The sequence below is a fragment of the Myotis yumanensis genome, unplaced genomic scaffold (assembly GCF_028538775.1).
Source record: "Myotis yumanensis isolate MYYU_CA2020_CCGP unplaced genomic scaffold, mMyoYum1.0.hap1 SCAF_5, whole genome shotgun sequence".
In the NCBI taxonomy this organism is placed as follows: Eukaryota; Metazoa; Chordata; class Mammalia; order Chiroptera; family Vespertilionidae; genus Myotis; species Myotis yumanensis.
In genome coordinates, this window is record NW_027223756.1 from 20,998,180 (window position 1) to 21,024,411 (window position 26,232).

Below are 26,232 nucleotides of genomic sequence, written 5' to 3' on the forward strand. Positions count from 1 at the left end.
GAGAGGGTGGACCTGGAACCCCATCTCTTTGGAGCTCCCCGCAAATGGCTGCTGGGGCAGACCCCAGAAGGCCTTTCTGAGATGGTTCTGGTTGCAACTTGACTTCTTAGAGCTTCTCACGCTCAGGAAAGGGAAGTCAAAACCTCTCCCACCTGCTGGAGCAGAGGAGGTAGGAAGGAGTCTATCGCTGAGAGTCTACCCAGTGGTTCTCAACCTTGGCTGCACATTAGAATCACCTGGGAATCTTTTTAAAATCCTGATTTCTGGGCCTCATTCCGGATGAGGCCCAGAAATCAGGATTTTAAAAAGATTCCCAGGTGATTCTGGTCTACCCAGAGGAAGGTGGGAGAGAAAAGGGTCTTTTTTTTTGGTTGTTAATCCTCACTTGAGGATATTTTTTCCATTGATTTTTAGAGAGAGTGGAGAGGAGGGAGGGGAGGGAGGAAGGGGGGGAGAGAGAAAGAGAAACATTGATGTGAGAGAGGCACATCAATTGGTTGTCTCTCGCCTTGACGGGGCCAGGGATGGAACCCGAAACTTAGGTACATGCCCTTGACTGGGAATCGAACCGGAAACCCTTTGGTGTGCGAGCTGACACTCTAACCACTGAGCACACTGGCCAGGGTGAAAAGGGTCTTTTCCCACCCTTGGCCCTGATACACTAACAATGCAAGTTTATTGTCCATAAGTGAGAAGACAAATAATTTTAAAAGTATCTCCTATAACCTCAGCATCTAGGGCTAAGACTGTATGATTATGCTTCCACATGATAGCTAATGCCTGTACCTCTCAAGGACACCTATACAACTCTCCCTGGGTCGGGTTTCCTTGAAGCAGAGCCTGAGGCAGGGATTTAGGTACTTGTACTCCCAGCGGAGACCTGTAAGGGATGGGGATGGGGGAGCAGGAAGGAGAAGGGGAAGGAATGGCCTGAGGTCAAGTCTAACTGACTTAATCCCAGGTGAGGGGTGCAGTGGGGAGGCCTCTGGAGCATAAGTTCCATCTTGGAGTTGTCCCTCCTTAAGGCAAGGAGACTGGACCTTTGCAGCGACCTTGCCTCCTCACGGTCCTCAGTCATTGGCTGGAAGCTGCAGGTCACCTGCTGGGCAAGGTGGCTCCCTCAGCAGTGGGCAGCTCTCCAGAAAGGAAAGGCAGCTGTGTGCTGTGAGCAGGCCGCCTTCCCAGCAGCGGCAGGTGGCTGCCCCGTCTTACCGAGGGGCACCGGGCAGAGCCTCAGTGCAGGGTTGCTATAGTCTGCACACAAAAAAATGCAGAATGCTCAGTTCAAAACACATCTACCTTCTAAAAATGAAGCCTGCGTTTGCTTTGACGTGCATTCAAAAATTAAAATCAGTGAATGGATGGAGGAAGGGATATAAATGTAGTTAGGCACGTATAAGGAAACATTAATGGTAGAACCCAGGTGGTGGGCACATGGGTGTCCACTTGACTATACATTTAAAATTTTTATAATAAAATGTTGATTAAAAAATCAAAACAGGATTATATTATATGTCCTCGGAGGCAACCTGCTTTTTAGCTTTGCTTTGAAATAGATTTAAAACATCTTTCAGGCATTATTTATAAACATATATCATCATTTAAGAATTAAACATTTTTAAAATTTAATCTTGTGTCCCTTTCCTCCTCCTCCGTCTCTGGTCCCCATCTCCCCTTTCCCCGGAGTAGGCACCCAGTCTGGGGTATTTGATGCCTGTTTCTCCAAACTTTTATGTGCAGATATGAGAGCCATAAAGAATGTAGGGGATTCAGTATTGAGTCAGAAATCCATGCACGTGGCAAAAATTCCAATGGCATTAGGGTTCACAGTGAACAGTAATTCTCACCTATCCATGACCCTTGTTCCTCCAATTCCCCTCCCCAAGGCACCCCATGCCCACATCTCCATCTCCTCCAGGGAGACTTATGACATATACAAGCTTAAATGCATCCTTGAGAAAAGGACAACGCACACAGTTTTGCATTTTGCTCTTCACCAAACAACATAATTGAGAGCTGATTCCGAACGAGTGAATAGACAGCCTCCGCGTGATCCTCACAGCTGTGTAACTTCCCGTCGTGCGGTACATCATAATCCTCCGGCCCGCACCCGCACCCGCACCCGCTCGGCGCCCATTTCTAGGTTGTGGCGCAGGGGAGGGTGTGAACCTGTCCGGGGAGAACCTGCGCTTGGCTGGCAGGGTGCAGGCCCCCGAGTCAGCCCCAGGCCTCGGGCCCCTTGTTTCAGAAGCTCAGGGGTTATTTTCGGGAGCTCTGGGCTCCTGGGAGCCTGGCTCTGTTCTTGGTCAATGAGGTATGAAGGGAGGACAGTTTTTCAGCATGCCAGAACTCGGGGACTGCTGTCACTGCCGCCTCCACATACTCTATTATCTGCTCAGACCTGGAAGCAGATTGGGGATATTCACTTGGCCAGGGCCAGCGCTGAGTGAGCACCGACTGTATGCTTCCAAGTCCAAGAGTCTCATTCCCATTGTCCAGGCAAAGAACGAGAGGCTCAGAAAGGTGTAGCAACTTGCCCAAAGGCACACAGCCAGCAAGTGGCAGAGATTGGAGCTACAGGATCATTCCGTGATGCTTGTCTGCCCAGAAAGGAAACGGAGAGGTGGGGCGTGGAGGAAACCGAACTTTGACCAAAAAAAGGGGTCTGGCCCAGCCAGTGTGGCTCAGCAGTTGAGTGTGTCGACCTATGAACCAGGAGCTCACGATTTGATTCCCAGTCAGGGTACATGCAGAGTTGTGGGCTTGATCCTCCGTTTGGGGTGTGCAGGAGGCAGCCAGTCAATGATTCTCTCTCATTATTGATGTTTCTATATCTCTCTCCCTCTCCCTTCTTCTCCGAAATCAATCAAAATATATTATATTTAAAAAAAAAGGGGGGGGGATCTGTTGTCCTTAAGCCCAGGCCCTCTTGGCAGTGCCTGAAGTGAGGGAGCCCCTGTTCACCCGCATTTGTCAAAGCACCTCATACCTCATTGTGCTCAGTGACTAAGAAAAAGCAGTGTTGTTGCCGGAAGGATGAGGGAGGGCAGGGGTAGGGAGCAGTGTGCTCTCCTGTAACCGGCTGCCTTGGCTCCTCCCACAGTCCGGCTCCACGACAGCATCTCCGAGGAAGGGCACCATTACCTGATCTTCGACCTGTGAGTTTGGGCCCATCCTGGGATGTACAGGGCACATCAGGGCGGCCCGAGCAGGGAGGACTTCTCTGGGTCCCAAATGCCCCCAGACTGGGCTGGACTCCCTCTCCTGATAGACTTTCCTAGAAGTGGCTGCAAGTTGGTGATCCTGAAACGCCAGCACATTAGCTTTGTCTCTATTTGTGGCTACCGGCGATAGAAAGTTCCCTTTTGGAATAATGTTAAAGTTTTGAATGCCAGTCGACTGAGTGAAAAACCATAATTAAATGAGAGGCCTGGTGGTTCCCGGGCTGGCAGCGGCTCTGTGATGACACTGGTCTCATTTGTAAAAAACCCCAACAGCCCTTGAGATGTTGATAATGGGGGAGACTGTGCATGTGGCAGGGACAGCGATGTGTGGGAAACCTCTGTGTCTTCCTCTCAGCTTTGCTGGGAACCTAACTCTACTCTAAAAATAAAGTCTATTGAACAACAAAATCAAGACCCGGCCCTTGGGCTTCTAGGAACCTAATGAATCCTAGTGATGTGTTCTGAGGGCCCCACCCTAGCTCCCACCTGGGCTTGGTGGGGGAAGAGCCAGGAGTGGGAGGGAGGGCAGTGAGTGGAAGGGTGGGCTGGAAGCCAGGAGGGGGGTGCAGCAGGGGACATCCCTGTGAGTCCCTCCCTTTGGGGCTGAGGTTCTGAAGCCCCCAGGCCCCGCCCTTAGCTCCCTGGAGACTCTTCCAGCAGAGGCGGCACCTGGGGCCTCTGTGGGAGGGTGACGGTGCCTGTGTCCCCAGGGTCACCGGCGGGGAGCTGTTCGAGGACATCGTGGCCCGGGAGTATTACAGCGAGGCTGATGCCAGGTGAGTTCCCCATGTGGCCTGGCAGGGCATCTCACCTGCCAGCTTCCCAGGGGGAGCCGTCTTCACCTGGTGACGCCTGCCTTTCTCTCCCCAGTCATTGTATCCAGCAGATCCTGGAGGCCGTGCTGCACTGCCACCAGATGGGGGTGGTGCACCGGGACCTGAAGGTGAGCCACCAGGGACCGCTCCTCCGCCCCCTGTCCTTCCCTCCACCTGCAGAGCCACCGGTGGTGTCAGATTCCCTTTTATTTCCCCTTGTTGGGCTGGAGGGAGAATATTCCCCTCACTGTTCAGATAAGGAAACTGGGCTTAGGGAGGTGGAGCATCTGGGCTCGGGACCCAGGCCTCCCGGCTCCCAGCCCCGCGTGCTTTGTGCCAAGCCGGTGAGACACGGTTAGAATGCCAAGCGTGGCTATGGCCTGGTCCAAATCCCAGCTGGGCCACTTTCTAGCTTCACAGTGTCAGCTTCTTTATAGTGGGTGTTGCCATAGCAACCTCTGCACAGGTTGGCGAGAATGTCAAAGGAGACAGCACAGTGCCTGGTACACAGATGCGGTTACTCTTTCCAGGTCTCTGGCAGCTGGGGGCGGGGGTGGGGGGAGAATGAAAACAGGCCCTCGGGCCCTCTCTCTTTTCCCACCTGAAGAAGGAGATGGGCAGGACAAGCAGATGCGGAGTCCTGGGGTGGCATCAGCGCACGGTCTTGCTGGGTCAGCACAGACTTCACAGCTCTCCTCTGCTGGGCCTCATGGCCTCAGCAGCTGGTAGCTCATAACATCACTCCTTTTGTGCAGAGCAGGAAACTAGGCCTAAAGAGTCCCAGGGCTTTGCCTGAGAACATGCAGTTCAGTCGCGTCTGAGCTAAGACTGGAACCCTGGCCTCAGATCCCAGGCCCTGGGTGGTCTGAGGCCAAAAACCACTCAATCCAGCTCCTGCTTCTGCAGTAGCCCCTTCTAGGCGACCATCAAACTTCTGGATATCCATCAAACTTCTGCTTTTTGGTCTTCAGTGACTACAAAGTCACTTCTTACAGGGTAGCCCCTGTACCATTGGGAAATGCTCCTTCATTCTTCCCTGCTATGGGGGTTTCCCCAGTTCTACCCTCTGGGGCCACACAGATTAAGCCTCCAGCTCAGAGCAGCCCTGGAGGCACTTGGGTGGCGTTATGGTAGCTCCTGAGTCACCGCAGGCTGTTCTCCCACTCGGGATAGGACTTCTAGGCCCTTCTCACCCTGGGCACCCTCTAGTCAGGCCTGGTTCCTCTTTGGGCTGAAATGCTCTGAGCAGAACCCCTGCCCACCTCTGACTGCCATGAGTAGTCCATGGCTCCTCACCTGAACACAGGTGAGCTCCCTGCGGCTCAGTCTAGACTCATAGGCAGGAAGGTCTCTGGCCAGACGGCCGGGTGGCTCTCCCCAAAGGCCTGTTCCCATTATAGCTACAGCCCCTGCACGGGAGGAGGGGGGAGGAGAGGCAGCACAAATTTAGGCCACTCTGGATGGAATAATTAGTGGCACATTCATCAAATCAGGGCAGGACGGCTACTGAGACCCAGGACATGTTGGGAACATAGTCCCCAGAGGACAAAAGGGGCCGTAATGAGCTATATTTGTTTGTGGCCCATCTAGCTGTGGGCAGTGAAAGGTCAGCTGTGGGACCCTCTTGGAAATCCAAGTGGAGAAGGGGTCAGAGGAAGCCAGCTGTCCCCAGAGACTTGGAGCCCCAGCCCCTCCCCATGCAGGAAATGAGGACTGATGCTTATCAGGCACTTGCTGTTGCCACTGTGAAGTACTTTACGTGGATGATTCAAATTAATTCGTCTGCCACCCAATGATAGGCACTGTCCCCATGTTCTGGGAGGCAACTAAAGCATAGAGAGGTGAAATAATTTATCCAAATTCCACAGCTGGGATCAGAAGCTAGGGCTATCTAACTGGAAAGTTCACGCTCTTAACTCCTCTCCATCCTAACTAGGGCGATTCCCTTTCTTCTAGACCCAGCAGGAGACAGCAGCCTCAGCACCCCAGAGGCCAGGAGGCCTGTCTGAGGCCCCCATGACCTCCGTTCCCCATCCCTGTCTCTCAGCTTAGAGTGGTTAAGAGCCTGGCTTGGGAGCCAGACTGTGCCGTGATTCTGGATCTGTCTCTTATCAGCTCTGAGATCTTTGTCAAGTCACTTTACCTCTCTGAGCCTCAGTTTCCTCCTCTTTCTACATATGACAAATGCTTACTAAGTACCTGATATGTGCGGGCCTCTGTCTTAGGTGCTGGCAATGCTGTGGTGGACAAGACAGATAATTCACATACTACAGGGCGATAGATAATGTACAAAAGCACATAGACAGATGGGGAAAAAACAGTACAAATCACAATGAGATCTATGAAGGTAACAAGAAGCTAAGATAGAAGATACCTGGGGGCTCTTCATAGAGTAGTCATGGAGGGCTTCCTGGAAGGGGTGACATGAGGGTGAGAGCCAGAGGAGGAGAAGAGCCCAGCCCTGTGAAGCTCAGAGGGAGAACAAATTAGGCAGGTGGAACAGGAAGTGCAAAGGCCCTGAGGTGACAACTAGCATGACTATCTCAGGGCTATAAGAATAGGAATAATTATGCCTACCCCAAAGAGTTGTTGAGATGACAAATGAGGTTATGTGTGCAAAGCCCTTCACCTAGTGGCTGGCACATTGTAGGAACACAGTAGATGTTGCTTCTTTTTTCTTATTGTGGTGGTGGCTGTCCCCTGCCCCCACCTCCCACCCTCCCCTCAGCCCCAGGTCCAGACCCTGAGGGGAGGCTAAAGGAGGGGATGGATGGCTGGTGGAGGAAGGTTCTTACTGTTGCAGAAGACTTGCAGTGAGGTAGTCCTCTCTCTGGGGACTAAACTCAGGGTCCTGGGGTTGGAGCTGGAGGTGGGGGCAGCGTGCCTCTGGATTATCCAGCTGCTCCATCTGTAAGCCTAGGCCCCTGGAGATGAGGTCCTGAACCTGCTCACTGTCCTCTGGCCCTTTCTTCCCCACCTTTCCCACTTCTCTCTGGTCCTGGGAAGCCGGAGAATCTGCTGCTGGCCTCCAAGCTCAAGGGCGCTGCGGTGAAACTGGCAGACTTTGGCCTGGCCATAGAGGTGGAGGGGGAGCAGCAGGCATGGTTCGGTGAGTGGGGGCAGGGGGTGTTGGGGGTCAGCCTTGTGTTGATATGTTGGCCTCTAGGAACCTCTGCCTGAGCAGGGGCAGGTTGGAGAAGGTGTTGGACCAGCCAGGGCTCAGGGAGCAGAGTTAGAGGTCCCTCCCCACCCAGCCTCTGGGTCAGTGGGTAGGGCTAGGCTCAGGGACATGGTTACCAATCGAACAGAACATAGCTTCTTCACATGCATAAATACCTACACTGTTGGCTAGAGGCTTCCAGGGGTTTCCCCCACGTCCTGAGTGCTGGAGCTTATTATCCTGATGTTACAGATGAGGAACAGAGGCTACGAAACCTGGAAAAGGTCAAAGTGGATTACAAGGGGCAGCGCAAGGTTTTAAGCTCAGATGATCCAGCATGCTCTGAGATTTGGGCATAACAGTCTTTCCTGCTATCCGGGGACCCTTTTTAGTGGGCAATATTGCCCAGTGGTTAAGAGCCAGAGCTCCGGGTTCCAGTTCCGCTTCTGCTACATATGGGGTGTGTGATTGGGCCTCCTTGCACCTCTCCTAGCCTGTTTTCTCATCTGGAAAATGGGGACAATAATAGAATGTTCCCCAGGGTTGGGTGAGGGTTAAGTGTGATCAGGCATAGAAAGTGCTCAGCCCTGCTTAGCACACACACTCAGTAAACAGGAGCCATTCTTATGATTACTTGTTAAAGTACTTGGGGTGTCCGTTATTTCAATTGATCCTCCCAACAGCGCTGGAAGGTATTTAAAATAGGAATCCCTAAGCCCTCATTTGACAGATGAGGAAAATGAAGCCTAGAAAAGAGACCTACCCAAGGGGTTGAGGGTAAAGGCCGAGTGAGGGACAGCCTCCTGCCATCCCAGGACCAGCTCCTCAAAGGGTAGAAGTGGGCAAGGGGTCATTCAGCTCAGCGTGGGGCCGACTGGCAAGGACATTTTATCTTGAGTGCCACCAGCTATTGATTGGTAGTGGCTGCTGGGAGGATGTGCTAGAAGTTCATGGAGCTGAGTCAGGAGCCCATGGGAAGGGCTCTGGGGTTGATCAGTGACTTCTGCCCTAGGCTCTGGAGTGGGGGCAGTGCCCAGTGTACTTTGTACTTGTCCCCCCTGGTCTAGAGGCATTGCTGGCCCCATCTGAGGGCAGGCGGTGCTGTTGCCATCTCCAGGGCAGCCCTCATCCCTCCTCCAGCAGGACCTTGCATTGGTTTACTCATGTGCCACCTCTGTGTGTGTCTGCCTGTCTGTGTGTCTGGGGAGCAGGGTTTGCCGGGACACCTGGATACCTCTCTCCAGAAGTGCTGCGGAAGGACCCGTACGGGAAGCCCGTGGACCTGTGGGCCTGCGGTGAGTCCTTCCAAAGGCCCCTCTATCCCCCTGGCCGGCGGCATCTCTGGTGCCCTCTCTCCTCTTTCCCATCACTCCCCTCCCCATTGCTTCTCCTCACAAGGGGCTGAAGTTCCTCCTGGCGCTCTCCCCAGGAGTCATCCTGTACATCCTGCTCGTGGGCTATCCCCCGTTCTGGGATGAGGACCAGCACCGCTTGTACCAGCAGATCAAAGCCGGCGCCTATGATGTGAGTGTCTCTCTTCTCTCCAGCCTCCCTGCCATCCCCGGAGCCCCTTCCAGTGAGAGCCAATGGCCAGTGAGGTCAGGACCTGAGGATGCCCCCCTTCTGCCCTCCCAGTCCATCTAGGTCTCCTTGCCACTCTCTAGCTGTGGGCCAGGGGGTGAATGGCAGGCGGAGCTCGAGGGCTGACTGAGGCCAGGCGATGAGCTGCCTGTGTCTAACGACCGGGGGGGCCTCTAAGGGATGGGGTCTAGCCCATGGGGCTCCAGAAGGCAGAAGCAGCAGCAAAGTGAGGCGAGAGGTTGGGGGGTGGGGGTGGGGGCGGGGGCAGGCCCTAGATCCAAGTTCTCTTTCTCTTTCTAGGTATAGATTTATAGAGATAGATAGATCTATATACACACAAATAATGATAGCTGACACCTATATAGCACTCTTCTAATGCTTTCTATATATTATTATAGTTAGTCCTCACACCAATCTGTGGTATAGGCACTGAGAGGTTCAATAACTGCCCAGATCCTATAGCTAAGAAATGGTAGAGCTGGGATTTGAACTCGGGCAGTCCGGCTCTCGTGTCTAAGCTTCTAACTACAAACTATACTGCTTTCTTACATGGCTGATTTCTATGAAGCTATGTGCCCTGTGTTTTATACCATACTTAATCCTCACAACACCTCTAGGTCACATGACTCGCCCAGGGTCACTCAGCCCAGGAAGCAGACTTGAACCCAGCCTTGTGATCCTGAAGTCTGGGCTATACCCACAGGCCTGCTGCTTTCCAGATAAGGCACAACCTCAGAATAGCAGAGGGAGGCCCCCTTTTCCTATGCCCATAGTTCTGATTTTTCCTGGGTGAGGGCACCCTGCCCCAACTCCTCCTGGTTATGGATGCCCAAGTGGATGGGCAGTAGGACCCCTGCCTGCTCCCCTGCCAGTCAGGGGCTGGGGGATCGCAGGGGTGGCCTGGGGTAGGCTGGGCAAACCTGGCCCCTCTGCCCCTTTCAGTTCCCATCACCAGAATGGGACACCGTCACCCCAGAAGCCAAGGATCTCATCAATAAGATGTTGACCATCAACCCGTCCAAACGCATCACGGCCGCCGAGGCCCTCAAGCACCCCTGGATCTCGGTGAGCCTTCCTCAGCAAGACCTTTCCCAGGACCCCGCCAGACCTCAGGGTTAAGGCCTTCACGGAGTCCTGTCCCTGGGGTGAGGGGCTTTATCCAAGAGACACTGACCCTGCTGTGGTTCTCAGGGGAAAGTGCATCAGGATGGGGGTGCTATTGGCATTGAATGTCTAGTGCACCAAATGCTACAACAGAATGTTTACAACATCCCCTAGAACAAAGAATTATTCCCCCAAGATGCCAACCACACCCATAAGACACCCTGCTGAGGGGCCCTTGGGTAGGCCTGCCTTCTACTCACAGACCTCTTCCCTACTCCCTCCAGCACCGGTCCACCGTGGCCTCCTGCATGCACAGGCAGGAGACCGTGGACTGCCTGAAGAAGTTCAACGCCAGGAGAAAATTGAAGGTAACAGGTCCTCACCCTCCATGCCCCCACACATGGGAGTAGCGTGGCCTGGGCCTCCACAGTGTCCAGGAGACCACTCACTGTTCTTTTCTTCTCTGATTCAACAAACATTTATTGAACACCTGCTGTCTGGGCAGGGCGGTGAGCAATGGAGACAGACACATAACCAGGACATGATGGGGCCGTGGTGAGTGCTGTGCTTGCACGCCCCGAGGCTGTGGGTGTACACAGCAGGGCTATGAGCCAGGTCTAGAAGGACCCAGGAAGCCTGCCTGGGCAAGTAGCATATACGCTGAGGCCCCAAAGGAGAAGCAGGCATTAAGCCACGATGGGGGTGAGGCCCCAGCTGCCAACCACTGGTGAGGAATGGCCCAGAGGCTTGGGTAGGGGTCGTGACCCCAAGGAAATTACATGGAGACCCAGGTGGGCCCTGAGCTGCAGCCTCTCAGCAGGTCCTGTGTGTTCTCGGGGCCATGACAACTCCTGGCCTAGACCTTGCCAGGGTCCCCATGAGCAGGTAGGAAGAGCGACCGAGGGGTCCCCATCTGGTTGGAGGAGAGAAGCCATCAGCATGCTGAGTGACAGATACTGAGGCCCCGGCTCATTGGGAACCTTCTCACCAACTGCTCCCAAGCTTGGCAAGGTGGCTCAGGATGGGGACCTGGGCCAAGGGTGGCGGCCAGCATGATGCCAGGAAAACTGAGTATCACCCCCAGCCCCTAGTGGGAGCTGTCACAGAAGAAGTCTCAAAGTGTCAGAATCAGGGATTCTTAAAACCAGGGGCTGTCAGACTCAGAGAGTGTCCAAGTCAGAGAGCATCAGACTAGAAGGGCCACTGCCCCCCAGCCCCCTTGCTGACGGAAAGGGATTTTCTGCATTAACCTTCCAGGGTTTCAAGCCCAGGGATGTACTAGTACTAGAGTGGGTGCTGAGTGCCCCGGGCGGACGGTGGACATGGGAGGGGCCCTGGGGTGCAGGGTCTACTGTCCTGGCCCAAGCAGGACACCTCCGTGGCCTTTAGCAGCCCCCTGACAGGTGTCCCCGGGCCCATCCACCAGCTCTGGCCAGGCCGGTGGGACCTATTAATATCTGCTTCTAGAATGGCCCTGTCCCTGGAGCGGTGCCAGCTAAGGTTGAGTTCACCCTGGTTTCTCCAGGGAGGTGGGGGTTGGTCCCTGGGCTGTGGAATGGGGGACTAATGAGGGGCAGCGGCTTTGGCTTTGTGTATGACTGGAGCACCTGTCTCCTTTCCCACTCATCACCCATTTCTCTGTCTCTCCTCTCCCCACTCACCTCTGGCTTCTCTCCCCACCACACCCTCTCCTCTCACCTGTGCAGGGAGCCATCCTCACCACGATGCTGGCCACCAGGAACTTCTCTGGTAGGTGGTAGGACCTCAAAGCCACAAACACATCCTGTAGGAGTGGGGACATTGCCATGTCGGATACCTGGGTACCCTCAGGCCCGGGGGCCTGGGAGAGCGGGGGCTGCAGAGGACCCGGTGACTGGGGGCTTTGCTCACGTGATGCAAACCTGCACCCAGAAGTGGAGAAGGGTCAGAGGTTGGCAAGCTACGGGCCCACGAGGAAGGGAAGGGTCAGAGGTTCAGTCTGTGTCCCCTGCCTCACAGGAGGGCTGGGTTCTCAGGCTGGGCCAGCCAGAGGGAAGGCCTCTCAAATGTGGGTCCAGGTCCGGGTGGGACTGAGCAGCATTCCTGTTCCCCGTGGTTACAGAGCCCTGTGCTGAGCAGTCTCCACGGCCTTTACGACAAGGCAGTGGGGGCCATCGCCATCCCTGCTTCCTGAAGGAGGAAACGGAAGCTCAGGGGGGTGGACGTGGGCGGCCCAGCTGGCATCGCTAGGGGGAGGCAGAGCCTGTGATCAGCACAGGTTTGACCAACCTCAGTGCAAGTACCCGTAGCCAGGGCAGGAGCCTTCGGCCTTGGCCAGAGCCAGGCTGGTTAGGGCAGGGAGCGCCCGCTGACCTGTGGCATGTGGCCCCCGAAGAGAGAAGGGGAAGGGTTTAACAAGAAGCTCCCCCTGGCACACTGGAGAGTTCTAGGACCAGCGCTGCCAGAGGCTTCTCTCTGGGAGCCCCGAGGCTGAGTGGGCAGCTGAGCAGATATGGCAAAGCTCACCCGAGGGGCCCTCTGCCTGGGGCTGGAGCCAGCCTGAGAAGGTTGCTGTGGTCACGTGGCTGGCTTCGCAGCAAGGGGTCGACTCTGGGCGGCTACAGCCCAGGCCTCGTGAGAGGGCCCCCCTGCCCATTTCACGAGCTGGGAGAATGAGACCCAGCGTGGGAAAACCTGGGACTTCGGATCTGAGCTTCTGCCACTGCCTGAACTGCCTCCCCATTCTCTCCCCAGACAAGGATCCTGCAGCTCCTCAAACTGAAACATGAGCCACCCAGACAGAGTCTTTTTTTAACAACTGAAGTGCCCCTAGAGAACTCTAATCCAGAACTTAAAAGATGGTGCCCATGGGGTTACTTCCAATCTCTAGATGTGCTTGGGGGTGGGGTGGGGGGGGGGGAGCAGGGGTGTTTAAAAATTTTTTGCAAAGTATTCCCAGCACTTAAACATCAGGAGATTTCCCAGAAAAGCCCAGATCTCTGTCTTCTCTTGAAAATCAGAATATGTGGCCTCACAGACCCCTCCCCAGTCTTGCCATAGTGGCTGGAGCTGAGAGGGCCCCCCGGAGGCTGGAGGGGCAAGCACTCCCGGCCCCGCTGAGCAGCCTGGTTCAGCCCACAAGCCTGTGGGGCAGGGACAGCCATTCCTTTTGGCTTTGGATCCAGTGGTACCCACTTGCTTACAAGAGGGTAAATTTTGGACGAGAGCCAGGTAGGGGTCATTGGAAATGTGAGGGTGATTGGGAAGCTGGACAGACCAGGAGCCCCATCCTTCAAAGCCTCTGGGGCTGCAACGTCTTGTACGCCCCTTGTGGCCGGCTCACTCTGCAGGCCACCAGGAGACGCACAGGTGGCACCATTTATTGAGCATCTACTGCACAGAGGTCAAGCGCTGTGCTAAGTAAGCACTTTATAGACACCCCATCTCATTCAACATAAAGCGTCCGCTTGAGGTCTGAGCAGCCGGTTGTCAGGTTGGGCAAGGCTGGGCACTCATGCCACTTCCTGGCTGATGCCCTCCCTCTCCATGGGCTCTGGCCAGGAGGTGAGGGGGAGGGAAAGGGAAGTGACAGAGGTGGAGCCTCCCTGAGACCTGTTGCTCTGCTTTTCCTGGCTACCGGCGGCAGGGCCAGCCCCAGCCTGGAGCTCTGGAGTTTGAGGGTGGGGAGGCCTCCGCCAGGATGGGTGCTCTGGCAGCGGTGGGCCCCACAAGGGGGCATCTGCTTCTTGTCACTGGCAAAACACGGCTCGCAGCTGTCCAGCGTGAGTGGGCAGGGCTGACACATGACCTCTGCAGCAGCATGGGGCTAAAATTAGAGCGGCTGGTTTGGGGAGGGAGCATCCTGCCCCGGCCGGGCAGCCGGGCCTCCGGGTTGGCCACACCAGCACGGGTGGTGACCGGGACCCAGAGGGAATCCCCGGGCTCAAACAGTAACTCACCGTCCTGGGACGCACTGGATACCTTCCTCACCCTCACCCATGGGGCTGGGGGGTCACACTTGCGATCGCTGAGAACTGTGGGAGCCCAGGCCCACCTAGGGGGCCACTGGCAGTCCCAGGCTCCAGAGGAGGGAAGAGAAGCAGGAGGAGGTCTCCCAGATCGCTGAGCCGGCTCCCTGCCCTCCGGCTGCCCGTGGATGCTGCTCTTCCTTGCCCTCTGGGCCCTGGTGCCCTGCCTGGTGTTGGTAACCCTCTACTTTCTCTCCTCCATAGGAGGGAAGAGTGGAGGAAACAAGAAGAACGATGGTGTGAAGGTAAGCCCCCTGGGAGCCACCAGGGCCTGCTCTGGCAGCGTTTCCTTCAAGAAGGCCCGGCTTTCAGGCCTGGCGAAGACCAGGCCCTGCTGCTGGTGTTCTGGGCAGATGCGGTCTCTCCTGCAGCTGGGCCATCCCCAGACCCAGAGACCTGGGCTTCGGTGCCCACCTCTCACCAGGATCAGGGGAGGAAGCGGGGGAGGGGGAGGGTTGAAAGCCGGTGGGAGACGCAGATGGCCTGGGGTTGCAGTGGGCACAAGGAAAGGGACAGGTCAGAAAGAGGTTTCTGGGGTTCTCTGGGGCTGGAGGACTGGTGAGCAGGGGGGTACCAGGAAGGGATAGAGATGACCATGAGGAGTAACTTCCCTTTTCCCGAGTGTGGGCTGGCAGGAATGGATCCCTGACCCAATACACCCCAGTCCAAGAGGATGGACATCAATTTCTCTCCACTTTGGAGTCCAGAGGTGCCTTCTCCCCCTGAAGACCTGCGGTTCAATGCTAAGCATTCCCGCCTCCCCCGACCCAGGCCTGCCCTCTGTCCTCCCAACCAGCCCTGAAGCCCGAGCTACTTCCACACACACCCCTGACCCCGCTCCCCTCCTCTCTCTTCTCCCTCTGCTCTCTGGGGCCTGGTCCCACTCTCTGCAGCCCCCTTCTCCCTGCCACTGGCTCGCCTTGTGGGTTCTCCTTTCTTGAGACCCTGCCTTTCTCTGGGCTCAGAGCCCTGCCTGGCCAGGGCCCCAGGGCTGGGCTGTGCCCAGGACACTGGAAGGTGTGGGACGTTGTCCAAGCACAGCTGCCAGGCAGGCTGGTGGCTCTGTGGCTTCATTTGTAGTGGCATTTACAGTCTCAGGTCGCAGGCTTTGGTCTGTCACGGTTACATGGGAGGGATCTGGGCTGGTTCTCGGAGGCCAGGGTTCGGGCCTCCCCTCTGCTCTTAGCCCTCTGTAGGCTTGAGTTTTCCCATAGGTACAATGGGCAGGTGGAAGGGTGTGGACTGCATGATTTCCAGGATTTCAGCTTTAAAAACATACCAGCAAACAAACAAACAAACAAACAAAAAAACAAAACAAACCGACAAAACCCTATCTAATCACTCTCCCTCCCGTCTTGGGTGCTTGAGGGATACCTAAGTATTTGGTTATCAGTTGAAGTCTGTGGTTTTCAAACTGAAGTCCTTGGAACCCAAAGGTTCTGGGGAAGCACCTCCAGCAGCAGATGGGGTGGGGTGGGATTAGAAGCGGCAAGCAGAGAAGGTTCTGGGCTTCCCATGCCCACTTCAGCCAGAACGGCTCCATGTTACAGCCAGCACCGTGGGTAAGAGAGCCTGGGCGGGCTTAGCAGCCGCAGACCTTGGCTGGTTATTCAGGTCCCCTGAGCCTGTGTTTCCTCGTTCAAGCAGAGAGGGTCACAGCGGTGTCCACCTCGCAGGGCTGTTTGTGAGGATGAGCCAAGATCACGTGTGTCGAGGGCTTAGCACCGTGCAGGGCGTGCGACACACGTTCATGAGGTGCCGGCCAGTGTTATTATCTTTTCTGTTTTATCTACTGGACTTCCGGGTTAAGATTTGTCTTGAAAACAAAGTTTGCTCAAGAGAATATTTGGTAATCCACAGGTCTAAAGCCGACACAATTTCTAAAGTTGTCACGCACCCATCCCGAGTCCCGTAGTGGAACTCAGAATTGAGTTTGGGCTCACCTGCTGTTTGGCTCACCATTTGAAAGGGAAATGGGGGCATGTACAATGTGGGGGTGGCCGGTTTGGAGCCCCTGGAGCTCTCACTGGCCCTGGTTGGTAGACAATGGGGCACGGGGTTCCCTGGGGGAAAATTGTATTTGGGAGATAGGGGGCAGAGGCCACAGGTGCTGGTGTGCTGTGGCCCAGGTCAGTGGAGGAGGAGGCGGCAGAGGGAGGGTCTGCTTGGCTCGTGGTGTGGCCCTGGCAAAGGCTAGCTCAGAGCCACTGCTGTGAGGTCAAGGCCTCCCTCAGGCAGGGTCTTGGGACAAAGCTCTGGTCTGGCTCTTCCCAGGCAAAGCCAGGAGGCGGAGCCTGCCCGAGGGCAAGGCCGTGGCATGGTGGGGCTCTGGCTAGTCACAGTGGGTGCAGCTGAGGAAAGTGCCCCTCCTTCCAGCAGCTAAGACAGACCCTGAGTGACTTCTCAGGGCAGCCTGGGTGGATGAACAGAAGCTCAAAGGCTATTCCTGGCCCGACCGTCTCTCTGTAGTGCAGCCTCCTTCCCCTCCTGGGGGCTGGCCAAAGGGGAAGTCCAGCTGGAAGACAAGTCACCCGGAGCCTCGCCCAGGATTCGGGGCACCCTGCCTGCCATGTGTCACTCGGGGTCCAGTCATGTTTTCACCGTGAGTGAAACTGGCTCTAGTCAAGAAGCCAAGGGTTTGACTCTGGGCCCCGCCGTCCCTCCCTTGGGGACCTGGGTCATCGCTTCTGTCATCTGTGCAAAGGAAGATGGCAGTGGCTTGCGAGCCTGGTGGTCATCCTGTGCTTCTTCCACTGACACACGTTCAGCTCAAGTGAGGAAATCTTCCTACAACACTGTCCTAGAGACAAACCACCGGTTCCACCCGGGGCTTTGCCGAAGAAGCAGGGATTGGTCCTGCCGCTGGAGGCCAGCCAGCCAGCTGGAGTTAGAGACATGGCACAATACTGTACTGTAAGGGCTTTTGATGGCTTTTGAGGCTAATTTCGACCACACTTCTCATTTCTATCATCCTTGCTAACCTTAGAACCATGCTTTCTTCCAGGTGGTTCTAAGAGATGTGACTCTACTTTTGGTGAAAGACTTGTAAATTAGACGCTAACGTACCGGTCAGTGTGGGATTATTGTTAGTATCATCATTTGTGACTCAGGGAAACTGAGTCTTCCTATTATCAAGAAGCGATGCCCCCCTCCAACCACCCCAAGGCCTCCACTGCTATGAGGAGGGGCCGCCTGCTCCCACCCCTCAGTCCACTCACTGCCCCTGTTGGTGTCCCATCCGTGCCGTTGTGACTTCTCTCTCCCATGTCCCATCCTGTCACTGTACGTCCGAATCTGATATAGTCTCTGCTCTGTGTTCCCTCCTCGTGTCCTGCCTGGAACCTCCTGGCCCCCCGGGCCAGTCCTCAGGTTTCTGCTGTCAGCCAAGCTGAGAGGGCCTGTGCCCTCCCACAAACACTGTGCCTGGCTTGGCTCCATCCAGGAGTGAGGCTGACTCTAGGAGGAAAGGAGAGGAAGGGAGAGAAGAGGAGAGGAGAGGAGAGGAGAGGAGAGGAGAGGAGAGGAGAGGAGAGGAGAGGAGAGGAGAGGAGAGGAGAGGAGAGGAAGGGCTGTCTATAGGCCGCTGGCTTCGGAAGTCACGCTGTCCGACCCAGCTGAAGCAGGTGCAGGGGCTGTGCCCAGTGAGTCACCCCTGCCATGTCTGCAGAAGCCCTGGAGAGAGAGCACAGGATCTCAGCCAAGAATTAGACCTGAGGACCCTCAGAATATTGTGCTTCTCCCTGGAGGACCCACCCTAAGGGCATCTCTATTCCCTCCTCAGCTCCCCCTCCCACCCCCTGCAGTGCAGCAAGGAGAGCAGCCTCCTGGCCTCAGATGTGAATGGTTTGGGAAGGATAAACCTTTGAAGAGCATCCAGAAAGTGGTGCCTGAGGCCTGGACAGAGGAGAGAGCGGCACTCAGGGGTTCTGGCCTCTGCTCTGCTAGCGGCCAGCTGAGAGACCCCAGGCAGATCACTGCCCATCTTTGGACTCCAGTTTCTCATCTGTGCACTCCAAGTGTCCGTCTTGAGCTGCAGCCCTCTGTATGAGTCTTTAGGACTCTTGGCTTAGAGCTGAGAGGAAAAGATAATCTACCTTTGTCCTTTCTCCTTCCTTCCCTTGGTTCCATAGTCAATAATACAGGGAAAGCTACAAACTCCCCACAAGCTGGAGCAGGCTGAATGGCAGGGCCTGACGGCTCAAATTCTGGGCTCCGCTCTATGTCTGGCTGTGCCTCGGTTTCTCTCTCAGCATAAAGGAGTTGGCTAGGCCAGTCACTGGGAAGCTGGGAACACAAGCGGAAGTTCAAAGGCCATTTGAGAGGACTGGTTCCCGCACTTGGCCCTGTTCTGGAATCTCCTGGAGATACTGTTTTAAGCGGAGATCCCTTGGCCCCACCCTAGGCTGAGTTCCCAGACTCCTCGAAGGGGCCTGGTTATATGCGACTAGGACACTTGGGGGCCTTTCAGCAGAGATGCATGGGCGTCTAGGAGGAGAGATTGGGCCTCACCCCCAGACCCAAGCACCCCTTTATCCTTCAAGAGCTGTGGATTCTGGAGGCCTTAGGCAACTGGCATCCGAGACCCAGGTTGACTTCCCCCAGCAGAGCGGGGCGTAGTGGGAGCCCTGGTCCAGGGGAGGCCTGGCCTGGAGCTTGGTGATTAGACTGTGAGACCCAGGCAGCTGTGCGTGAGGCCCCAGAACTTTAGGCTGAGAGAGGACTGGTCCCACCAGGTCCACTGTTGCTGGTGGCCCTGACTCCTTGCCACCATGCCCTGCCGGCACAGGCCCACCGAGGATGACCCTGAGGCCCATCCTCCTTCCGAACCTCCCCTGTCGTCCATCCCTCTGCTCTCTGCCGTTTTCACGCTGTGTCTTTTCCTGTCCCATCTCTTCTCCTTGTTTTTCCAGAAAAGAAAGTCCAGTTCCAGCGTTCAGTTAATGGTGAGTGTCTGCCGTCTCCCCAACGCCGGTAAATGCTGGGCCTCGACCCCTTGCTCCTGCCTCCCTCCTGCAGGCTGCACTGGGAACCTGGGGCGGGGAGAGGGTGCTCAGGGCGTGCTTGGTACGTGTGCCTCGTGTGACAAATATGTGTGTTGCGTGTGCGTGTTGTTGGCGTGTTTCTGTTGACACCTCCCACTCCATGGCCCAGACCTGCAGCCTGACAGTAGACCTGAGAACTCTGTTGGGTATGAAGGTTGATTTGAACCCCATCCCACATCCAGCCCTTGGCTTCTCGCTTCTTCCCACCCTCTGCTCTGGAACTCATCTCAGGGCTTGGTTTGTGCCAGTTGTGACGAAGGGTGGAGGGGCTTGGTTTGGCCAATACAGTGGGTGCCGTAGAGGCCCTTCTTGAGCAAGGCTATACAGGGCCTGCCGGTGGCAGAGGAGCCACCAGCCCTGCCTCTGTCTAAACGTTCCAGTGGTGGCATGGTGGCCCATGTCCCTCTTCTTCTGATTCCATTGCTATCTCCCTCAGTTGTGTGGTTTTTCTCTCCCTGAAAAGCCCAGCTCTCTCACACTGGGCCTCCCTCTCTCTCTCTCTTTTCCTCTCCTGCCAATGTGTGTATTCCTTCCCCATTCTGTGGCCACCATGTGCCTCTCTGCCCCTCTACACCCCCTCTATGATCCCTTAAGCAGAAAGGGCCCAGGAACCCCTCCCAGCCCCTCCAAAAAGTCCAGGGTTCTCCTTGCATCCATCCCTCCATCCACGCCCCAACCACCAGCCACCTGCTTAGCTGGGCCCTTCCCCTCCTTAGGTTCAGAAGTCTGACAGGTTTTCAGGGAAGCATCTGGATGGCAGAGCCAATGAGGCTTACAGAAACTGGGCCGCAGCATCAGGCAGCCGGGGCAGCCCCCCACTGGCCGTGTCCCCTCCTGCTGGCCAGGCAGGCCTCAATGCCTCCCTGTTCTCTCTGGCAGGAATCTTCAGAGAGCACCAACACCACCATTGAGGACGAAGACACCAAAGGTAGGGGGGCCTTGCCTTTGGCGTCTGGGCCCCAAGGCCTCCTCAGGCCCCCTTCACTGACAGCCCCTGGTTTGAAGGGACCCCAGTGCCAACCTGGTGTCCTGCTGCTCTGCACAGAACCTCCCTTTGGTTCCTTCCAGGCTGAGTACACTGTTCCCGGCGTGGGATACTCAGCCCACTGGTGGTACACAGCTGGACTTTTCTTATTGTGGGGGTTATGCATTAACTTTCAGATGTGTTAGAAAAAATCAACGTAACACATTCACGTCATAAATGTATCACAGTGGTATGCATTTGCCTTTTGAAATAAGCATTTTTGAATTTTTTTTAAGTGTGCTGATTTTTAAAACATGAATAATTGTAAGGAAAGGGAAAGCAAAAATGCAGAATGTTCAGTTGTATGGGAAGCATGGGAAACCCTGCCCAGGAGCAACCTGGAACGCAGGAGCGACTAGCAGCCCTCAACCTCGGAGGGAGCAAACCGCATATAATTGTGATCAGATAGTAGGAGAGGAAGTAATAAGGACAGTAACAGAAACAATGGCTGTGCTGTGGGCTAACCTGGAAGTGCTTAATATTGACCTGAACTTCATCACAACCCTCTGGGGAGGTGCTGTAATTAACCCCATTCATTCCACAGCCCCAGAAACAGGGGGAGTGTCTTCAGGTCCTATAGCTCCCAAGGGCGGAGTCAGGATTTGAATCCAGGCAGTGTGACTCCAGGGCCTGACTCATAACCACCACGCTGGGGGCCTTGGTGTGTGGAAAGCGTGCGTCTTCTGGCCAGGGGACACCAAATTGCTGGATGAGTTGGTGACATTCTGTGCTGTCTGCACCCGGCCCTCCTCATCCGCCTGGGACAGGGAGACCTGAGAGCTCAGGGTTCTCACACTTGGGCACGTGTCAGAGACGCCTGGGAGCCCTTGAAATCTAGGAAGACACCGTTGACCTGGGGAGATCGCAGCTGGACCAGTTTAGCCATTTTTCAGTAGTTTAGGTAATTTTCCTCTCAAAGAATATAATGATGGGGAAAAGAGCATTTCATTATGCAATAAATATTTTTGCACAATTGTAATTCAGGTTTTAAGACTGCTTTGATACAATAAATGCCATGACTACCTCTTGACTCTGCCAGGATACCCTGGAAGATCAGCCCCACCCTGTATGGCCCTCTCTGATCAGTCCCAGCTGTGGGGGCACGGGGGTGGGTGGGTGGGGACTCACTAACGCCATAGCCTGGCACTAGAGCAAATCCGTTTTCCATGATGGCTCTAGTGCCCACCTTTAGAAACACATGGTCTTGAAGAAGAATTCCTTGTTAGGGTCAAATCAGCCTTCTAAGTCCCTCAAGTATAATTCTCCACCCACGCCTGGCCCTGCCCCTGTGGATTCCGATTCTATGGTTTTTCGTTGGGCTGAGGCATGGTGTTCCTGTGACCGGCCCCATAGTTGAGGGCTCACTGTCCCCATGGTAAGATTGGGATTTTTGAGGAGACTTAACGTGGCCTCATAATTCTGGTCTCAGAGCAGTTAGGGACCAGAGCAGTTAGGGACCAGAGCAGTTGGAAAGCTAGCTCTGTGCTTCTTCACTGGGGTCCATTTGCTGGTGGACCTTGGACAACCTACTCAACCTCTCTGAGCCTCCTTAACAATAAAGAGTTGATGATAATAGTTCCAACCTCAGAGGATTGCTGTAAAGGTGAAATGAGAGGCTGCACATAAAGTGCTTACACGGTGCTTGGCACATGGAAATTGTTTAGTGAATCTTAAATTTTTTGTGAAGCTAGAGCTTGTGGTTGACAGGAAGCCACATGCCATTTTTGGAACATCAATTTTACTGAAAGATTATTTTGAGGCAAATATTTATATATTAAACAGACAGAGAAATATTTGGAAGAGAATGCAAAATTCGTGTGCGCTGTACATGTAAAATATGAGCTGCCAAAGACATTTCCACCCGGGGGAACGGCTCTGGGTTGCGCCCCCAAGCCCCCACGTTTACAGTGATCATTCTCTGCTTTAGAACACAATGGGAGATTTTGTGAAGCCTTGAATTTTATTTAGTTCATCTAGTCCCCCTTTTTTTCGCCCTTCTTTTTTACTTTTTAAAAAAATGTTATTGATTTTAGAGAGGGGGAGGAGGGAGAGAAAGAAACATCAATGTGAGAGAGAGATGTTGATTGGTTGCCTCCCTTATGTGCCCTGACAGAGGATAGAACCTGCAACTTAGGTATGTGCCCTGACCAGGAATCGAACCCGTGACCTTCAGGTGCACCCGACAGTGCTCCAACCAACTGAGCAACGCCAGCCAGGCTAGGCCCTCTTACAGGAGGAAGTCTGAGCTCAAGGAGGAGGAAGGGCACATCGGGTTATTGATGGCAGAACTGGGACCCATTCCCTGCCTCATTTCCCCACATGCAGAAGGCCCTGTCTGATGGGAGAGACACTGGCTCAGGCAGGAGCTTCTCCCGCGTTTGTCAGGAAAGAGGAGCCCTGTGCCTCCCACAGCTTCTCCAGGCCTCAGAGAAACTTTCCAGAGAACCATTTCCTGGTGTTGATCTGCTAAGTCTTCTTCCTAAGTGAGAATAGCAGCTGGTGGGGTGGATTCCGACCTAAAATTAAAATTAATTAGAAATGTCATCCTCCAGGGAACATTTTCCCATGAGCAAAGGAAGGGACATTAATATTTCAGAGCACCTCGGGCCTCATGCACAGGACTCTCACCCTCCAAATTTCACTGGGCTCTGCCAGGCTTTCTCCCCGTTCCCCCACCTCCTCCTGGTCAGCTCCATGAAAAATTAATTTCCTCTACAGCCCAAAGAGCTGCCTCAGAATCTCAGCAGAGACATTCTGGGGGATATCATCCAGGAATGCTGATCCCATCTCAGCCTTGGCATGCTGTGTAACCTTGAGAGAGTGCCTTAACCTCTCTGGGGCCTCAGCTTTCCCATCTGTAGGGGAGCACTCCTGGACTATCTGGATGAATACCTGGCAGGTGGAAGTGCACAGCTTGCTCCTGAGCAGCTGCTGGATGAACCCCTCACACAGCAATGGGATTGCTGAGGGCATGAGAAGGTCCCAGAACCAGAGTGAATTTATCCAGATTTAAGGAACACTAAACTCCCAGACTTTTTTTGTCCCAGAGAATGAAGCTAGGGAGATTCCTGCCCACTAGGCATTGACTGTTGGCATAATTGGTATCCTGAGTGGCTGGAGGCAAAACCAAGTTAGGTACTATCTCAGGCTACATTAATAGAGGTATAGTGTCCAAAATGGGGAGGGGAGAGAGAATGCTACTCCCGACTTGATATTGTGTAAAATCCAAGCCACACCTGGGATTATATGCTTACACTCAGTGAGGCGTTGATGAATAGATGGCCCGCTTGAGTCAGATCCTGCAAACCACATCCTGGAGGCCTTCAGCCCTGAGGAGAGAAGACTGGCGGGGGAAAAGGCATAAATCCAGGCAGCAGACAACTCAGTACAGGGCCCCAGACGGCGGAAAAGAACCAGAACTATAGCTAGGGGCTTTCAGGGTGACAGATTTCAACTTGAAAGAAGAGGGAGGCTGGCACCAATGGTGAGAGCTGTCCCACAGTGTAGTGGGCTGCCCAGTGGGCTGCAAGCTCCAAAATGTCAACCAAGACAAAAGCCTCACATATAGGCTGCTGGGAGGCGTCCTAGCTGAGGTTAGAGGCCATCCTCAGGAGCAGCTTCCAATTCAGAGACTTGCACACGATAATAACCACAGGCCCGGCTGGTGTGGCTCGGTGGCTGAGCATCGACCCATGAGCCAGGAGGTTACAGTTCGATTCCCGATCAGGGCACATTCCTGGGTTGTGGGCTTGATCCCCACTGGGGGGTGTGGAGGAGGCAGACAGTCGATGATTCTCTCTCATCATTGATGTTTCAATCTCTCTCTCCCTCTCCCTTCCTCTTTGAAATCAATAAAAATAAATTTATGTTTTAAAAAAGAAACTAACCACAGCTCTCATGTAGGAAGTGCCAGCTTCTGCTCTAAGTGCTTTATATATTGCATCATTATTTACATAAAGAAGTTGTTATAAAGGGCTGGGAACAGTAGCTGGTTCCTAGTGAGGACCACATATGTATCAGCTATTTTTTTTGATATATTCTTAACTCACATAATCCTTAGAACCACCCTATGAGGTAAGTGCTATTGGTAGCTCCATTATACATATGGGGAAACTGAGGCATGGGGAAGTCCCTTGCCCAAGGTCCCAGAGCCGGGATCCAAACACTGGGATTCTGGCTATAGAATTCATGCCTTTGACCACTTTGCTATCCTCTCTGAGATGGCATGGGAAGCAGCCCACAGGGGACAGGGCATTAAGCACAGGTTCCTGGGATGTCAAGCTGGACGCATTCTTAAAGTCCAGATGGAGGAGATAAGGGAGGTGGCACTGGCCCCATGCCTGCCGTGAGCACGTGGACTCGCTCGGGGTCATCACCTTGGTTCCGCGTGGGAGAGGCTGGGATGAGGTGTCTCCTGGCAGCAGTGGCTTTTTTCCATCCTCAGTCTCCAGCTTCTATGCAGGAGGGCAGAGTTGACCAGGAGGCCAGGCTCTTGGATTCCCAGGGACAGGCCACTAGGCGACTTGGGCAATTCCAGGAAGCAGGGCAAAAACAGCAGCCCTAGACCCTGGTTTGGTGCCATCCACTCATTCATTCATTCTTGCTGCCTCTGCCCCAACCTCAGGCAAGACCCCAGAGTGACCTGGCAGAGCTCATGGTCTCAGATGGACTCCCATCCCCAGCCCTGGTGATTATTCAAAGATAACTTGTTGTTCATGGTGTAACAGACATTGAAGATGAACATTTCTATATCTGCTGAGCACCCACCATGTGCCAAGAGCTGTGCTGGGCAGGGGCCCCTGCCCTGAGGGGCATGTGTTGTGGGGGAGAGTGTGATGGGCTTTGGAGCTGCAAACGCTGGGCCGTTGGTCCACGGTGCAGACAATTTAACTTCTCTCACCTCCAGATTGCTTACCTGTGATGTGGAAGTGATAGCCACATGAAGCTGTGCTGTGAGCTTTCAAGATCCTGCAGGTTGAGCACACAGCACAAGGCCTGGTGCGCTCATTTATTTAATAATGAGTTCCCCTGGGGGCAGGCCTGTTCCAAGCTCCTGGGATCTAGCAGCTAAGGGCAGTCACAGCCCAGCCTCCATGGAACTTGTATTCGAGTTGGGGAATAGACGGCATACAGGCCCCGAGCGTCAGGAAACATGGTGGGGTGCTGGGGCCCGGTGGAAGGGTCCTGGGCTGGGAGCCAAACTGCACCCTGTCTGCTCTATGTCCCTGGGCAAGTCGCAACCCCTCCCGGGCCTCCGTTTCCCCAGTAGCGTGATAAGAAGGCTGAGTCCCTGTCTCCAGGGGTTCTTCCAGCCTGGCTGTTCTGTGACTCTGTGTCCTCTGGGTCTGAGGTGAGCTCCTGGTGTGAGATGGGGTGGGGTGACTTGGGCAGTGATGAGGAAAAGGGCAGGGACAGCCTCAGCCAGGCATGGTCTCTCTCTCTCTCTCTCTCTCTCTCTCTCTCTCTGTCCCTCTCTCTCCCACATTCCAAACTGAGAAATGGGCTGCGTATCCATCTACCTCACCTGAGGCTGCTCCATAGGCCAATGAACTGACCGGACTTGGAGCTGAGCTTGAACCTGGGGGAGGAGGCGGGGAGGGCGTACCTTTGGGAAACCATGCGAAGCTTCTGTAAGAACTGTCCTTCTGGGACCAAGAGACCTGGCCTCAAAGTCCTGCATTACCGAGGCTTAGACTCCTCAGGTGTCGGCTGGGGGAAACCGGCCTCGCCAAGCTCCCAGGGTGTCTGTGAGGAGCAGATGTGGCAACCATGTGGGAGGATGCAGGAAAGGGTACTTACACCGTGTACCTACTGTGTGCCAGGCTTTGGTTTGAGTGCTTCGTGCTCATCACCTCCTCCCAGCTTCATGCCAAGGAGGGGAGCACTATCATCTCATCTCATAGACCAGGGAACGACCTTGTAGCCCACATTTGCACGCCTTGTAAGGGCCTTGGTTGGAATGTATTTATTTTCTTTTTTTAAAGAGTACAGCCTAGAATGAGAGATCCTTCTACCTATAATTGCTCCTGAACTTTTTTTTTCTTTTCTTTTCTTTATCAATTTTTGGAGAGAGAGGAAGGGAGGAGGAGAGAGAGCGAAACATCAATTGGCGGCCTCCCTCACACACCCGACTGGGAATCAAGCCCACAACCCGGGCATGTGCCCTGACAGGGAATCGAACTGGCAACCTTTCGATGCATGGGATGATGCCCAATCAACTGAGCCACACTGGCCAGGGCCTGGGTTGGAATTTAGATGAAGCCTGTCTGGTACTG

The 26,232-nt window shown here is 54.6% G+C and overlaps 1 protein-coding gene across 3 annotated transcripts in view; it reads left to right on the forward strand.

Annotated features, from left to right (window-relative positions):
• The window catches only part of CAMK2A (calcium/calmodulin dependent protein kinase II alpha), a 60,430-nt gene that overhangs the window by 23,483 nt on the left and 10,715 nt on the right, over positions 1–26,232 (forward strand). For 2 of the 3 annotated variants that reach the window (XM_070414602.1, XM_070414603.1), the window contains exons 4-14: positions 3,104–3,158; positions 3,935–4,000; positions 4,095–4,167; positions 7,046–7,148; positions 8,411–8,494; positions 8,629–8,723; positions 9,723–9,845; positions 10,169–10,252; positions 11,591–11,633; positions 14,096–14,136; positions 19,813–19,861. In XM_070414602.1, the coding sequence (XP_070270703.1) occupies positions 3,104–3,158; positions 3,935–4,000; positions 4,095–4,167; positions 7,046–7,148; positions 8,411–8,494; positions 8,629–8,723; positions 9,723–9,845; positions 10,169–10,252; positions 11,591–11,633; positions 14,096–14,136; positions 19,813–19,861 (816 nt within the window). Of the gene's footprint in view, positions 1–3,103; positions 3,159–3,934; positions 4,001–4,094; positions 4,168–7,045; positions 7,149–8,410; positions 8,495–8,628; positions 8,724–9,722; positions 9,846–10,168; positions 10,253–11,590; positions 11,634–14,095; positions 14,137–18,801; positions 18,835–19,812; positions 19,862–26,232 lie in introns of all 3 variants that reach the window. The other variant, XM_070414601.1, reaches the window with a different exon arrangement.